A 16,636-nucleotide genomic window follows, 5' to 3' on the forward strand; every position below is an offset into this window, starting at 1 on the left:
AGTCGGACACAACTGAGTGACTGGACTGAACTGAACATACAGAATCATCCACAGGTTTATTACACGGCTCATGATCTCACATTGGTGGGTCTTCATCATCTTGTCTGACTCACTCTGCCTGCAAGGAACCTACCAGGATTTGATTCAAGAACCAGAAAAGCTGAATGATCATGAATGAACCGTTAAGCCTCATACACTGACTTCTCCTTGAGAAGTTCAACGTAAACTTAGCATTTCCTCCCTTTCTTCCTTGATGTTACCCAAAAAGCAACGAGGTGAGTATGAGACATTGTTCTTTTTAACTTTTTTTAAAATTTTTATTTTATATTGGAGTATTGTTGATTAACAATGTTGTCTGTTTCAGGTGTACAACAAAATGATGCATGTACCTATACTTTTTCAAATTCTTCTTCCGTATGTCATTACAGAATATTGAACAGAGTTCTCTATGCTATAAAGTAGGCCCTTGTTGGCTTTCTACTCTAAATAAAGCAGTGTGTACATGTCAATGGATTTTGATTTCTGGCTCTACGACTTGGGTAAACTATTGGCCCTTTTACCTAACCTGAGGCCTTCACTCATCTGAAAGCCAGGCAAACACCCACATCCATCACATGGAATCAAGAGATGCTCGTAGATGAAGCCTGCAACGAACCTATCAGGGCCTGGAACACTGCAGGAAGTCAGTGAAAGTCAATTCTCTTAGTGTAACTGAGGCAACTTCTGTCACTAGTCACTGATCCATCTGGATGTTAGCATGCGAATACAAAAAAAAAAAAGGGATACTGAAAGTATCTGACTCTATCATGCATCTGAAATTTTCTTAGTAAAAGCTGCTTAAGATTCTCAGTATTTCAGCCACAGTAAAACCAAAACTCATCTTGTATTGCAGAATGCACTCATGTATGTGTGTTAATCACTCAGACACGTCTGACTCTTTGTGACCCCATGGACTGTAGCCTGCCAAGCTCCTCTGTCCATGAGATTCTCCAAGCAAGAATACTAGAGTAGGGTGCCATTCCTTTTTCCAAGGGATCTTCATGACCCAGGGATTGAACCCTGGTCTCATGCATTGTAGGCAGGTTCTTCACCATCTGAGCCACCAGGGAGGCCCTCATATAGTGGTCTCTTTAAAAAACAAAAATTAAAAAAAAAATTAATTTATTTATTTAGCTGTGCTGGGTCTGAGTTGCCACACTCAGGCTCCTCGCTAGTTGTGGCATGCAGGCTTAGGTGCCCCACAGAATGTGCAACCTTAATTCTCCGACCAGGGTCAAACTCATGTCCTCTGCAGTCAAAGGTGGATTCTTAACCACTGGACCACCAGGGAAGACCCTCACATGGTGGTCTTGAAGGAACATTTTCCCCAAGCACCATTATTTCTTTTTCTAACCATGTTTCAGTACAAAATTAATGAAAGATATTTTTATTCAATCAGCTTGATGACCAGTAGTATCTTTCTTGTTGCCCTGACTTATTAAATACACTGGCAAAAATGAAGCAGAAGCTGGTCTCAGAAAACCTAAAATATTACAGTTTCAAGATTTTAAGTATTTCAAAATAAAAACTTGTATTGACAAAATTCACATCCCTTAAGAATTATCTAGAATTTAGCACCAAAAGAAATTTCCTAGTTGCAAGACACATTCTATTAAAAGCTCACCACTCACGCAGTTTCTATTGAGAATGCACAAGAACAGATTAAAGATGCTCCTAATCTCACATAAACAGTCTGAAACACACACGTCATCTTTGCTTACAGCCAAAAAAAACTAAACATAAGAATTAAAACAAAAAAATATCCACGCCTCATATATGGGAATCTGAGGCTCGGTTTCTTCCTCTAATATAATCAGTTTTTACAAGACCCATTCTTCCATATTTCAAATCCTCTTGTGACCTTAAAAATATATCTTTTCTAAAAGCTTATCTTTCAATCCCTTAAAATCTAAGGTGGGAAAATATCCCTACATAAAGAAACTCAATGAAGAAGTAAGTCTTTTTTTTTTTTTTTTAAATTTTCCTTTGTCTCTTTTGTTATGTTTTTGCGGATGACCCCCTTTCCCCATGTCACACTGGGACCTGCAGGAAAACTGGATTGTTACAGATTCCTTCAAGGATACAGGAAAAACCTGATGCAATCTGAGAGGTGTTACAAACAAAGCCAGATTTCACAATGCTTAAGCCAAGAACAGGGAGGGTGGATGTGGGAAGTGAGAGACCTTCTCTCCAACTCTCACTTAAGAGTCTCTTTCCAAGACTCAGGATACATATTTGCGAGGTGATGTGACCTTGAAGGTTTCGACTGTACCTCGATTTAGAAAGACCAATCAGAATGGATGATTCCACTCAATCTAGACAGATAAATGGAAAGGGGACATGCAGTAAACACAACCAATTACACAGCTACATTCTTCGTGGTTTCTTCCTTCTTAAGTTCATGGGCTGTGTAGGTTAATTTTTTTTTTTTCGCCCAAGCAGCATGCAGGATCTTAGCTCCCCATCCAGGGATTGAACTCGAGGCCCCTGCATTGGAAGCGCAGTCTTAATCACTGAACCCCAGGGACGTACCCCCTGCTTTTTTTCTCCTGCAGGTTAAATTAAAAAAATAAAATAAAATAACCTATTCAACAATGAATACATGTAGAAAATGGAATATTCAATAGGTACCAAAGGGTGAAGTATGAAAAGAAGGTGACCTCCCTCCCTGTCTCAGGCATCAGGCTTCCCCCACTTGGGATAACCACCTGTCCTGGTTTATACTCTGTCTTCCTCAGCAACATCCCCAATATTCACAGTCACAACCACACACTCCACAGGCCCGGTAAAACACTCCCTTGATGGCCAAAGACACAGACCCACAGATTCATAGAGAGGAAGGTCTCCCTTTCATACATAACTCCTTCATTTGTGAAGTTAAGGAAATGTTTCATTTCCAACATGAGAGAAGCGTGGGCAAATAAGATCAACACAATTGATGCAAGACCACCGTGAAGACAGCATCTTCACTTACTATGTTGAGGATGCATTTTAATGTCTTGAGGCTTGTTTATTCTGTGCTGGCAGAAACCAAGAATGACAACTCGGTTTCTTCTCAATGTCAGATTGGCTTTTTCCTTTCAGACATTGGGGTGACCTGTCAGGGGCTCTTCCGCATGAGACGGCGGGTCATTCATGTAAGACACTGAGGCTGCCATGTGCATACCTCAGACATGAGAGAATCTGCAATATTGCTTCCAAAACCATTAGTTGCTTTTTTTTTTTTAAGATTATTTTTTTTTTGATCTGATGAGGACCATTTTTTTTGTTGTTTGTTTAAGTCTTTACTGAGTTTGTTACCATATTGTTTCTGTTTTATGTTTTGGTGTTTGGCCACGAGGCATCTGAGATCTTAGCTCCCTGACCAGGGATCAAACCTGCATTTCCTTCATCGAAAGGCAAAGTCTTAACCACTGGACCATCAGGGAATTCCCCAAAATTAGTTTCTTAAAGGAGAGAAAATATGCACTTTTACCTCCTCTTCCCAAATATAGGTAGTATTCACAGAAATAAATATTGAGTTATAAACTGCTGAAAGCATGCTAAGTCGCCTCAGTCACCTCCAACTCTTTGCAACCCTGCAGACTATAGCCCACTAGGCTCGTCTGTCCATGGGACTCTCCAGACAATAAAACTGGAGTGGGGTGCCATTCCTTTCTCCAGGGGGTCTTCCCAACCCAGGAATCAAACCCGCACCTCTTCTGTCACCGGCACAAGCAGGCAGGTCCTTTACTAGTGCCACGTGGGATAATGAGCTGAGCACAATGTCCGTCACATGGTAAACAGTCACTGCTCATAATTACTACTACTATCATTAAAATTAGCAACCAAATATTAAAATTGCTATTAAGCAAAAAGATTCAGAAGAAAGATGATAAAAGGAACCTAGATTAAATGGGCAATAGGGAAACCCTTGGAAAGAAAGGTTTCTGAAGAAGCAATAGTTAACATGATTCTTAAAGAATAACTGGACATTCAGCAGGTAGGAAGGAACATGAGAAAGGAACATTCCAGGCAGAGAAAACAGCACTGATGGTGAACTGAGACAGAAAGGTAGATTGTATCTTTAATGGAAAGTAACCCAGCATCATGGTTCTGGGTTCATCCCCAGTGGATCTCCATCAGGGCCCTTCTGGACCAGCCCAGCTCCTATCTGGGTCACTACCATGGTCCTTCTGTCCCACAGGATAGTGAGATTCTGGGACCCTCTCGACAGGGCTAGAGTGATGGAACAACTCCCCTCCAAGCAGCTCATCTCACAGAACAGAGACCCAAGTCTTTGATTATATCATCAGAATCATTCCATCTTCAAAGACAGTGCCAGGAACATGGGAGACAGAGCTTGCATCTCACATTTGCCAGGAGGTGCACATGGGGCCCCATCCACAGCAGAGGCAATCTGTCGACTGCTCTTTCCACGTGCCATTTCACAGAGCTCAAGTTTAGCCATTTTGCCCCAAAGGAAAGGCCTGAGACTTGATGTCTTAAGACTGGATGACAACTGTAATGAAATTCCAAAGAAAATGTAGATACTGTTTTCAAAGAAAAGCTATAAGCTTAACCCTGGAAGCTGATGTTTCCTACCTTCTGTATATACTGTGCTTCTCAGTCTTACAGTCGGACCACACGCAATATTCTACTAGAGAAAAATAAAGAGAAAAGGTTTTACCTAAGAAGATGACTTCCACCCTGCTGGGTTGGTGCATGAAATTATGAGTAAGCTTGCTGATAATGGCTGTAAATATAACACATAACCGACAAAAAAGCACAGTCTTAAACGATCCTTTACATGCCACTTTTTCTATCCTATTAAGATGCTCGTTGTTTCTTTGATTTATCTGATAATAAATTTTTGATGACTGGTAAGTCTCATAAAATTGCTCTGGTGCTGACTACACTGATTAATAAGTCTGAAGAATCGAAAGTGTCAGGAATTCATGTGTATGAATAAGTTACTGCCAAACATATATTAGGGATTCCATAAAATATAGAATAAAAAAGGTTGATCTGGTCATTTTAGCTTGTATCTGTTTTCCTGTAACAATTTACATTCAGGGTCATCATCATCTTCCATGGCCTTTAAAAATAAATAAATAAAGTAAAATCCACATGGGGGCAAAATCAATAATAAAACTAAAATAAAAAAATAATGAATTGTTATAGACAATCAAACATGTTTCCCAGAGAAACAGAGAATTGAGAATTAGAACTCATTGCTGAGGTGACTCTTAAGAGATGACCCAGCTTGAACCTCATTCCTTTAAAATGGCAAAGCTGAAAATGGGTGTGATGAAGTTATCTGCCACTCACAAAAGTGGGACTGGGAGCCACCTCTAAGACCAGTGCTTCAAGAACAGACTTTTTTTTTCCCCTCTGTTTCCTCACAGGTCCCAGAGAAGTCCATCACTGACTTTTTACGCCACAATGCAATATCTGAAAATATGCTCTCCATGTCTGACGTCTGCCCCGCACTGCAGAAGCTAACCAGCTTTAGTTACATGAGAAGGGAATTCAGTGCCCTGACCTTAGTAGTTTTGACCGTGCCCAGTTAAGACCCCAGAAATCTCCTGAGACAGGTTGCAAGATGGGATAAAAGGGCTCCAAATGTGGTTACTGAAACCCCAAGATGCAAGAAGAAATCCCTGATTTCTTCACACTGTACAGGGCAAAACACCAGTAGCCACCAGGTAGGACCATAAAGCAGAGAGAGAAAATTGCACATCTACCAGTCGGGGTCCCAGAGCAAGAAGGACCAGGGGCACCCCCACCCCCGTGCTGCATCTTGCAGCCACAGATTCTTGCTAAAGATAACAAGGCAAGGTCCAATGGTGGGAGCTCTATGGAACTCTCCCCTCTTCAACTGTCTAGCTGAATTCAACAAAGCAGGACATTTTGTAAGGTGCCCTTCGCTCCCAAGGGATCTTCAGATTCTAACCAGCTTCTGTTTCAACATAGTCTGTTCTTAAAGAATGATTACAAATAAAAACACTGACCCCTCTGCTCAACCAGAACCTAACCTCGGTGTCCCTAAAATGAAACAATGGTGAATTCACATGTTTTGAAAGAAGCTTTAAGTCTGAAAGTCAAATGCCTAAGAAAGGCATGGTGGAAGGCCAGGGGGGAGGGGTGGTTTAGACCTTCCAGAGGCATTTAAACACATTTACTGATAAAGAGAATGTGCCTACAGGGAGGTTGTGGGGGCTACAGGAGAAGAAAGACAGGGTGGTGGAACAAACTACAGAGAACTGAATACAGTGGAGTCACCACAGAGTTAGGGGCTGGACTGTGCCGTTACTCTGAATGTGACCGTATTTGAAGATGGCAGGGTCTTTATGGGGTAATCAAATTAAACCTTAGAAAAAAGCAACATTGTTCACACCTTGATCTTGCGATTTCTAGAGCTGTTAAGATAATAAATTTCTGCTCAGTGGCTAAAACAGCCAAAATCAGACAAAATTAGGTAGCAGCAGGAAAAAAAAAAAAAACAGAAGAAGGCGGGGTGCTTACTCAGTAAATAAAACAGCCTAAGTAAAATAACCAAAATCTCAATAACAATTTATGTATTCTCTAAACACACACTGTGTCACTGGATGGAGGGAAAAAGAAGTATACACATTTTGAAGGTGATAAAACTGTACGGGTTCCAAATGAGACTGTTTGAAAATTAACTATGACAGTGGAACACAATATTTTCTTGACCGCAAACTTTTTACATCATGAGTCTTAAAAAATACATATGAAATGATATAGTCAAACACAAGAGAACCAAATCTAGAGGGTTCTTTCCTTAATAGTTGATGAATAAATTGGATGTCAGTAAATGTCAGTGGACATAAAACTCATACTTTCTATCTGATTGATAAAAATGCCTTTCATAAGATTACTCACTCTAAATTACAGTATCTAACATTACAGGAGAACACTTAATTGTCAAAAATTACAAAAAAACAAAACCCCAACAATGCCTGAACAGAATAAGAGACCAGAGCTCAATAAAAAGTCAGCATGTAATAAATATTACCATGTAGAGAATAGAAATTAGACAGTTTTGTTTGATTATAAAGTGCCACTTATTAATTTATCTCTCCAATAAAAACAGCAAAGGCAGGCAATAACTCAACTTAGCTGGACAGGAAGCATCCAGCATTGAACTTGAAGACTGCTGGGAGTTAATAAAGGTTATCAATATGTAGGGTGGACCACGTCTTTGAGTAGGTCAATATTTCATAATTCGATATGATCACTTCAAGTGAGTTATCATCTAAAAATGGAACTCAAAATAGTTTTTTTGGAAGAGGAAGTAACCTGACACATTTCCTTTTTGGAGTGCAGATACAGCCTAGATTATGTTTATTTTCCTTCTGTCAAGGGGGACAAATTATCTGTATTCTATTTACCTTCAATTGATACTGTAATACATCATATTGTACATTACAGATGCACAAGACAAGTGGAAGGCAGGCTTGAGAGTCAATATACAAGGACGGAGGAGATGCACAGTGAGGGGAGGAGACAGACATGATTGTTTTGCCTTTAAAATCACGCATAAAAGTCTCTTGTGGCATAAGGATCAGAGTAAACATCACTCTTCTTGCCTTGATGGAGCAGTTATGTTTTTTCTCATTTGCCCCTCTAAGTTTATTTGCGACTCTTTCATGATAACTGCCCTCGTCGTGAAATAAACTGCAAAAAGACTGACAGAACCTCAGCTCATGGGTCAAACATGATGCCACAGTGCTCACCCAGCACAAAGTGGCTGAGGAGTGACTGCCTCACAGGACCAGAGATGAACGTGCAGACTGAGGGAGTCTTTTCCCAAGTCTGTATTTGCATCTAAGGCACGTCAGGGTGAAAGACATTTCAGCACACCTATAAAACGGGGTTTCCTGGACACTTTCAGAAATTCCAACTTAGCCTCCTGAAGCTGGTTTCCAAACCCTGGCAGAGTTCACCTTTGACCTTTACAGTGGAAGGGGATGGAGGTTCCCTAATGCACCCTTCCAGGCTCTGTGTCCACTGGGCATGTCAAATGGGCAGCACTGTTCACTTAAAAAACTGAACTGTTTCACATGAGCTATAAAATTATAGGAAAGCTTCAAAAGGCATGTACATACTTTATACATTGAAGAAATGGACATGCATGAAGAAAAAGGAAAAATACTAACGATCTCTGAAGTACATCTGAACAGCAGTGCTAAACTACTTAAAAAGCAGAAAAGTTAAACTCCTTTTAAATGTAAATTACAGTAAGCAATCTATCAAAAATGGAAGAGAAAAAGAACTGTCCTGCACTCTACCTCACATAATCTGTTTTCTTCCTTAAGAGGGGAGAGATAAATTTACCAGGGCAATTAATAGCTCACGGCTACACAAAGAAAAGAGACGATGGACCAAGTCAAAGACTAAGGTTGATGTTATGTCCTGTCCTGACCTAACTCAGTGGAATTAACATTTGTCAACTCCTTATACTGGTAGCATACTAGCTGGAGAACAAGGAATGATATGTAATTCTCATCACTGAAAGTTAACATGAAATAAGGGATGTGACATGGTACCGTCCAAAAGACAACAAATTTTATGGGTTTCCTTTTTTTCTTTGGTATTTCTTAGCAAGGTTTGTTAAATGAACAGTTACATGCAAATAGGTCCAGAAATGTCAAAAGTTTGAATCATATTTTGTATTATGGAGGAAATGTGAGAATCCACTTAATAACTTAAAGAAAGAACTAAAATCACACATGTAGCATCTATAAAGGAAATAGACATTACCAGGAGCATGATACACAGTCAGCTTTTAAAAACAATCTTTATGTCTGAAGGCTTTAGTTAGGAAAAATTGGTTCTTCTTTTTCATGTCTAATGTAAAGAAATACTGTGCTTCTCGGGCTTAGGTAGAGCTATTTTCAGATACAGTAATAAAAGAGAAAAGTCTTTGTCTTCTTGTGTATCTATTGTCACTACATAAAAGAAGTCCACTAACAGCTAGCAAGGTCCTGGCAGATTAACCCTCTCCTCCAGCCTTCTGTGATATTTATAAAACCATCTGCTTGTTCAGTGCATCCATTTTTACACTTCACCCGAAAAATAACGTTTGGAGAGTTTTAATAGACAGGATTTCCTTCTGCAAAGGGCTGTCTTAAATAAATGGGATCACCGATTAAGTTCAAAATTTTTTAGCCTTTTAGTAGACCAGCTGTATCTATTATGTAAGGCCCTTCTAAGTCAGCAGCCATTACAGGATATAGCAGTTAAGAAAGCCCAGGTACGGCTATTCTCAGACAGGAAAAAATCTGCCTGCCAACACACAACACACCAGTTTGCGGGTTTGATCCCTGGGTCAGGGAGAGCCCCTGGAGAAGGAAATGGAAACACACTCCAGTATTCTTGCCTGGGAAATCCAATGGACAGAGGAGCCTGGCAGGCTACAGTCCATGGGGTTGAAAAGAGTCGGACGTGACTTAGCGACTAAACAATAACAACATGGTCACTCTAGCCTCTAATAGGTTTGCCCAAGGTGCAGAACAAAAGAAGACATTTCTTTGCTTTAATTGTACAAGTAAAACAGCTTGAGAAACAATATGAACCAGAATCAAAGTCCTTATTCCTCCTTACGAACTAAACAGGATGATTTATTTTACTCGATTTCCAAGGGAAGAGAAATTTGCCTGCATTTTCCCATCAGTGCCCACCACTCCCCAAGCACTGCCTGGTTAAAATGTTTCCGCTAAGTAACCTGAATAATAGTATGAATGTCTTTGCATGGGACTGAAAAACAAAACAGAAAAGCACGTGAGTGTGGCACCTTTCGATGGACAGCAAAGAAAGTCACAAGATGGAAGAATGATGGGGAAGGAGCTTTTGAGTTATGCCAGTCTGGAAATGAGGCTTTAGGACTGCCAGGCATTACAAATTGCAGCCTTCATGAGAATGCCTGTTTTCCAAATGTCGCTTTCAACCGACATGGTTTCCGCTTAACATTTGTCAAACCTCTTCTTTTGTTAAGAGTTAACGTGTCAGCTTTTAAAATGGCTTGCAGTTTCCATCCACCTTCCTTGATGGAAATGTGAAAAGTGTGAGTTACTCCCTTTCACAAAGAATCTTGTCAAGGATCCTGACTCCAATCTGACTTCTCCTCTCGGCGACCAAAAAAAAAAAAAAAAAATCTGCCTTCTGGAAGCTTAATAAGCGGTGACGATCTGATCATAACTCTGCACAGAAACAGAAGTTACTCGACAATAGCCTACAACGCTAACGCGCTTGTAGGGTTTGAGCGTCGACATCCAGAAGGAGCCAATTCCTTTGACAGAGGGAATAAGTGACAACAAGCGGGCAACGCAATGACACCAGCCAATATGTTCCCTTTGCTGAAAGTACGATAAATGAACAAAGAGGAAGCTCCGTCTGAGGAATCATCAGAATGTGATGAATGCCCCAAACGTACCCCCAAAACAACCTCCTGAAGAATCGCCTCTCAGCACTCTCCCAGCCCACACCTGCCCACATCCCCTCCTGTTCCATCCTCATCCACTTAAATCCCTGCCAAGTATTTTAATTCCTCCTAAACACTGACTTCCCTGTTTTGTTTCAAACATCCATGTCACCTCTCGGAGTCTGTTAAGAGTCTGGAAATCAGATAATTCATCTCTCCTGGACTGTCGCTGCACGAGACTCGGAAGGCCTCTTAGGATGCGCTGGGAACAGGAAGGTCACCTTGAACCTCAACCAGGGACACGAAGGGAAATGAAATGAGCTGGTGAGTTCTTAAAGCTCTCATTTAGGTAACGGGTCGATTGGTTAGAAAGGGGAGGAAAAAAAAAGGAGATTCATTGGTATTTTAAGTGCCAGAATAAAAAATTAAAATATGCTTTTATGACAGGCTAAAGATCAATATATATAAAAAAAGGATTTTTTTAATTGGAAGGGGTGTACATGACTTATATAAAGAGAGATGAGGAAGTGAAGATTAGAAACTACAGGTTTTAACATAAAGGATCTAACACTAAGGTACCAAATAAGACATTTGCCTTGTTTAAAAAAATATCGGTGTAATACATAAACTGCCTCCATGCAAGTCATCACATGTACAGTTTTACAAAAGTAGCCAAATATCTGCTAATTAGATTTAATTTCTCAGAGAGTTGAGAAATCCTATAAGTCCTCTGATTATGAAGTGACTACTTAAAAAAAAAAAGAATTAAATTTTATTTCTATTTACATGAGGATATACAAACATATACTTATTCTTCTAAAAGAGGACCTTAAATTATAAAAATCAATAAAACATAGTGATGGCATTTTTGCACAAGTATATTTTTTTTAAAAACAGACTTGAGGCAGGGTCTTACTTGGTTCACAGGCCATGTTTCTGGCTGGTATGTTGATCAAGGAATGAAGGTCACTGCTCCACTGGGAGAACAGGAGGGCAGAAAGCTGAGATACAGAAAGTGGTTAACATTCTTCTCTTTCCGAAGGAGGGGAGAAGGGGAGAACTCTAAGAGAATTCACTTTAGGGAGGTCCCTGCTCCCAGGAGTTTAATGTCAAGGGCATTCTCGCAGCAGAGGCACACATACTCCTCTCAAATCAGTGAACAGAGCACTGACTGCTACCCCTGCAAAGGGGACAGTGGCTCTCCCACGCTTCTCTATGCTTTCCCATGCTGATTTAACTGGACAAAAGATAACAAAATTCTCCAAGAGGAAATCATGTAAAAAAATAAGCCAGTGGGCAAACTGCTTAGATGACTCTGATCCCCCAATATAAAATGCTATTGAAACAGACAAGAATATATACATCAAACATGGCATGGACTAAGTGGATCACAGATTCTCTTTCAAATAAGTATCAATAAACCCAGTTAACACCTCTCCTTTATCCAGAATCCTAACGACGTTCAAATAAACAGAAACCGCCTGTAATAGCACATAATGGTGATTAATTGCCTAATGACTCTAGTGTACTCAAAATCCATACATTCACAATGTAATCTCTTAGAAATGAAATGAAAATTAGAAGCACTTTCCTATGCACTGTACTCTAATTCTCTGTAAATTCTAAATTAGTGTATTAGTATAAATCCTAAATTAGGGTAGATTTAAAAAATCATTAACCAGAATAAACAACAGAGTGTTTCCCCCAATTCTGGATTAATAGTAGCTTATTTATTTTTCTGTAGTTATTATGTACAATGTTTTTCTAATAGTACACCACCCTACAAACCAAAGCACTGCATAACCTTCCATTCACTAATGAAACATTACAGGCTAATCTAAAACTGATGCTAGCAACGATTAAGAATTTAAGAGAAACCAAACAAACAATAAACAGCTAATTTGCAATTATACTTTCACACATTTTCATGATGAACTAGACAAATTTCCAACCCTGAGCTATGTTCATTTAAAAAAAAACAACTATGTATGTATAATAATTGCTCATATCTATGTGGTTCATGAAACAATAACACACACCCTACACATCTCTCATTTTACTCTTTAGTAAGTCTTATGACATAAGATAAATATTAAGATGTCAAAAAAAATGTTAAGGTATCATCTTAAAAGAAATCTAAACCATGCTTCAAGTTGCATTCATATACAAGGATATGCGTCATTTTGGCAATTTCAGTTTATTCTGCTTGAATATATATCATTGTTCTTTCACAGTTTACCTTCTCTGTGATTCTGTCTGCGGGAAATATACCAAAAGGAGTCCCAGATGTGTCACCAGGAGCATGGCATCATGAGGACTCGTACTACCAGGACCACCACTGGCCATTCATGGGCTAGGACTCTGCCCTGTCAGTTAAATCTGACCCACTGTTCCAACACAGATCCAGAGAAAGCCGTGTGGAGCTGAGGGGCAGGGAATAGGTCTGACACCCAGGGAAAAAAAAGGGAGACTCCACTGGCTGCAGCCTTTAATGATCCCCGAGGTCTTCTCTAAGAGTTGGGATGTTAAATTCTCACTGGACACAAAAACAGATTAAACTTGACTGTGAATTGTTTCAAGTCTTTTGCAGTTGCTTAAAACTAGAGGTGGCTAGCTTTCAGCATTAGAGGGTCACTGAAGCACTGAGCGAAATGATCACTTCAATTTGGGGGTGGTGAGTGGGGGGAGCAGAAAATAGTAATAGAAGACACAGAAATAGCAGAGCCGGTGGAAGTGGTAGAACTCCTTCTCACCCGAATACCCTGAGGAAAAGAGAGGCGGGAATACTTAGGTTTTAATGCTGGACCCCCCAGGGGTGCCCTGGACCAGAGGGAAGGACTTGGAAGATTTTGATGCTGCGACTTAAGCCAGCTGATCCCTCCTCGTTTTCTGTCTTATCTTTTCTCTTAAAGAACAGAATGATGCTTTCTTAGTATGTGCTACTGATTTTATAAATAAACCACTTAACAATTTTGTTCACAGCATTTGTTATTCTCTGCATTCAAAGGAGAAAAGAATATGTTCTGATCTTAATGTGTCTGGTGAATTTCCTTAGTGCCACGCATATTCAGCCAGTTTAATACCTTAAAAGATTTCTAAGCAAAACTGGTGTAAATTTCCTTTGACAATGTGAATGAAAAATAATCTATAAATAAAGACAATTACTATCTGTGGTTGTTAAACTGGCATAATTACAAGTACCATAAAACCAGTCTATTTCATAAAATCACAGTCTACTTACTATTTGTACGTCTCGGAGCGGATGTATTCAAAAACATGGGACACACCAAGCTGGAACTGGTCAGCAATAGGGGTAACCCAGGGATTGTTCTCTGCTTTGAATATCTGCTTCTGACCAGTTAAATCCAAGTTTCCTGAAAAGACGGAGAGAAAAAAAAATGAAGGTCATCTAACCAACAGAAATCAAATTCAAGAAGTAATGCATGCCTGGTAACCACAGCACAACCTTAAGCATCTTCTGAGTCATTCGATTTGTTTTAAAAACATTTAGCCCAAGTCATTGCTAGTCTATAAGCCATGTCAATGATTGCATACTGATGCAAGAAATTAGGAAGGAAGGGAAGGCGATAAGGCGAGAGGGGAGAGGGAGTAGAAGAAAGAGGTAAGAAGGAAGTAAACTTGGAAGGAATGCATACAAATGTAGCATTTGCTTCCTTTTTTCCAGTATTTGCTAAAGGAACAACAACGGCCTTCCAGAATAGAGAGAACCCTTAATATCAGGACATCCCCCAATTTCACCTTGACAGTGTGCATCACCATTTGCCCAGTAAGACTGAAACCTGATCCAATCAACACCACTTTTCATCAAAGCAGGACACAAGTGGAGAAAGATGAGAACACTGCCCATGTAAAACTACTACTGCCTCTCTCAGGTAGCATAAGCACATCTCAGAATCAGCACTAAACGCATCGCAATAACATGGTTAAGTGCAGAAATGCACACATATATATCCTACCTATTCACAAATCACCGGTGAAAAGCATTTCCTCCTTTGATTCTCCAGCAATCCCTAAAGTCAGTCATTGACATCACTTTACCGGTAAGAAAAAACACAGAAACTTGGGGAAATTAAGTAATATCTCTAAGAACACAAAATGTCAGAGTAGGGATTTGAATCTAAGCCTTCTGACTCCAAATCTCTTATATATTTCTACAGTGTTTGGTGACTACGTGTCAATCTAGATCAACCAAACATGAGCCAATGAAGGTAGCCAGCATCTGGGTACCATGTGTTGATGGCTCAGTTAATTATATATGTTTTTCTGTTTGGTATATTTGAAACTGGAAAAGGAAGTGTGAGAAAGAACTTCAAAGAACACACTTGCCTACGAGAGAGACAGATGTTACACAGTAGAGCTGCATGTGGTTTAAATGGCAGTCAGCTGGCTCACCGACATCCTTGCCCTGAAAGTCCTACTGACGAAGTCCATTTTCACACCCCTGGTCTACAATCTAAGATTTTTGAACAAAGACACCTAGCAATTATTCTTAATATTTCTGTCCTGTTCAGAGGCTCCAACTGCCAATTTTGTCATAACGAATAACTGCAGGATATGGAAAATATATTCTAAGGATGCAAGCACTGCTCAAAGCACATCACTTCCCAGCTAACCTGAACTTCAGAAATGAGAAAGAAACGTTTACTAGGACAGTGATGTAGTATTTCTTCTTAAAAGAAATGATGACACTCTAAATCTGCCTTCTTTCTGTTATATCAACGGAACCTGTATCACACTTCACTTTATTGTGCTCTGCACATCCTAATCACAGTTTTTATAAAGTGAAAGTTGCGGCCACCTTGCATCCAGCAAGTCTTTCGGTGCCATTCTTCCAACATCATCTGCTTACTTTGTGTCTCTGGGTCACATTTTGCTAATTCTTCCAATATTTTAAGCCTTTTTATCCTTATTATTTATGCTATGGTGATCTGTGATCAGTGATTTTTGATGTTACTACTACACGTCACTGAAGGCTCAGATGACGGTCAGCAGTTTTTATCAGTAAGAAAATTTTTAATATGTGTTTATTTTTGGCTGCACTGGGTCTCGGTTGCTGTGCATGGGCTTTCTCTAGCAGCGGTGAGCGGGGTCTACTCTCTAGATGCGGAGCGCAGGCTTCTGATTGCAGTGGCTTCTCATTGCCGCGCACAGGCTCCAGAGCTCATGGGTTTCAGTACCTGTGGCTCGCGGGCGTTAGCGCGCGGGCTCAGCAGTTGTGGCAAACGGGTTGAGTTGCGGCATGTGGGATCTTCCCAAACCAGGGATGGGCCCGGCAATGGCAGGTGGATTCTTGACCAATGAACCACCAGGGAAGTCCATCAGTAAGAACTTTTTAGCTAGATATGCACATTTTGGGGCCTCCCGGGTAGATCAGCAGGTAAAGGATCCACCTGCAATACAGAGAGACCCCAGTTCGATTCCTGGGCCGGGAAGATCCCCTGGAGAAGAGATAGGCTACCCACTCCAGCACTGTTGACCTTCCCTGGTGGCTCAGACGGTAAAGAATCTGCAGGCAACATGGGAGACCTGGGTTTGATCCCTGGGTTGGGAAGATTCCCTGGAGGAGGGCATGGCAACCCACTCCAGTGCTCTTGCCTGGAGAATCCCATGGACAGAGGAGCCTGGCGGGCTACGGGTCACAAAGAGACAGACACGACTGAATGACTAAGTACAGCACACAGCACATGTAGATTTTTAGACGTGGCACTACTGCACAATTAACAGACTACAGTATAGTATAAATAAAACTTTAATATGCAGTGGGAAACCAACAAACTTGAATAATCTGCTTTATCGTGATATTTGCTTTACTGTGACGGTCTGAAATGCAAACTACAGTTATCTCAGAGGGGTGCCTGAGTGAACTTGAAGCTATTCAGAATAACAGGAAAAACAGACCGACGGAAAAGTGATCCCTATTTCATAAAATGCTTTTAAAGAAAACAGATATTATGAAATAGTAAGAGAGTAATCCATCATGATATTTCCAAAGCTATTTAAAATCTGCTGGTTAAGTACAAAAATAAGCAGATACATTTCTCTCCAAGATTATCAATATTGTCAATTTCCTCATCTTAATGGTTAAACATTATTAGTCAGATATTAAATCACTTGGGAAATTAACGGGCTTTATGCTCTACACCGTGA

The 16,636-nt window shown here is 40.2% G+C and overlaps 1 protein-coding gene across 1 annotated transcript in view; it reads right to left on the minus strand.

Annotated features, from left to right (window-relative positions):
• Positions 1–16,636, minus strand: part of RSU1 (Ras suppressor protein 1) — a 202,372-nt gene that overhangs the window by 88,468 nt on the left and 97,268 nt on the right. Inside the window, exon 8 of the mRNA XM_043885150.1 lies at positions 13,710–13,842. Coding sequence (XP_043741085.1) covers positions 13,710–13,842 — 133 coding nt within the window. The remainder of the gene's footprint in view (positions 1–13,709; positions 13,843–16,636) is intronic.

Source organism: Cervus elaphus, chromosome 23 (assembly GCF_910594005.1).
Source record: "Cervus elaphus chromosome 23, mCerEla1.1, whole genome shotgun sequence".
Lineage (NCBI taxonomy): Eukaryota > Metazoa > Chordata > Mammalia > Artiodactyla > Cervidae > Cervus > Cervus elaphus.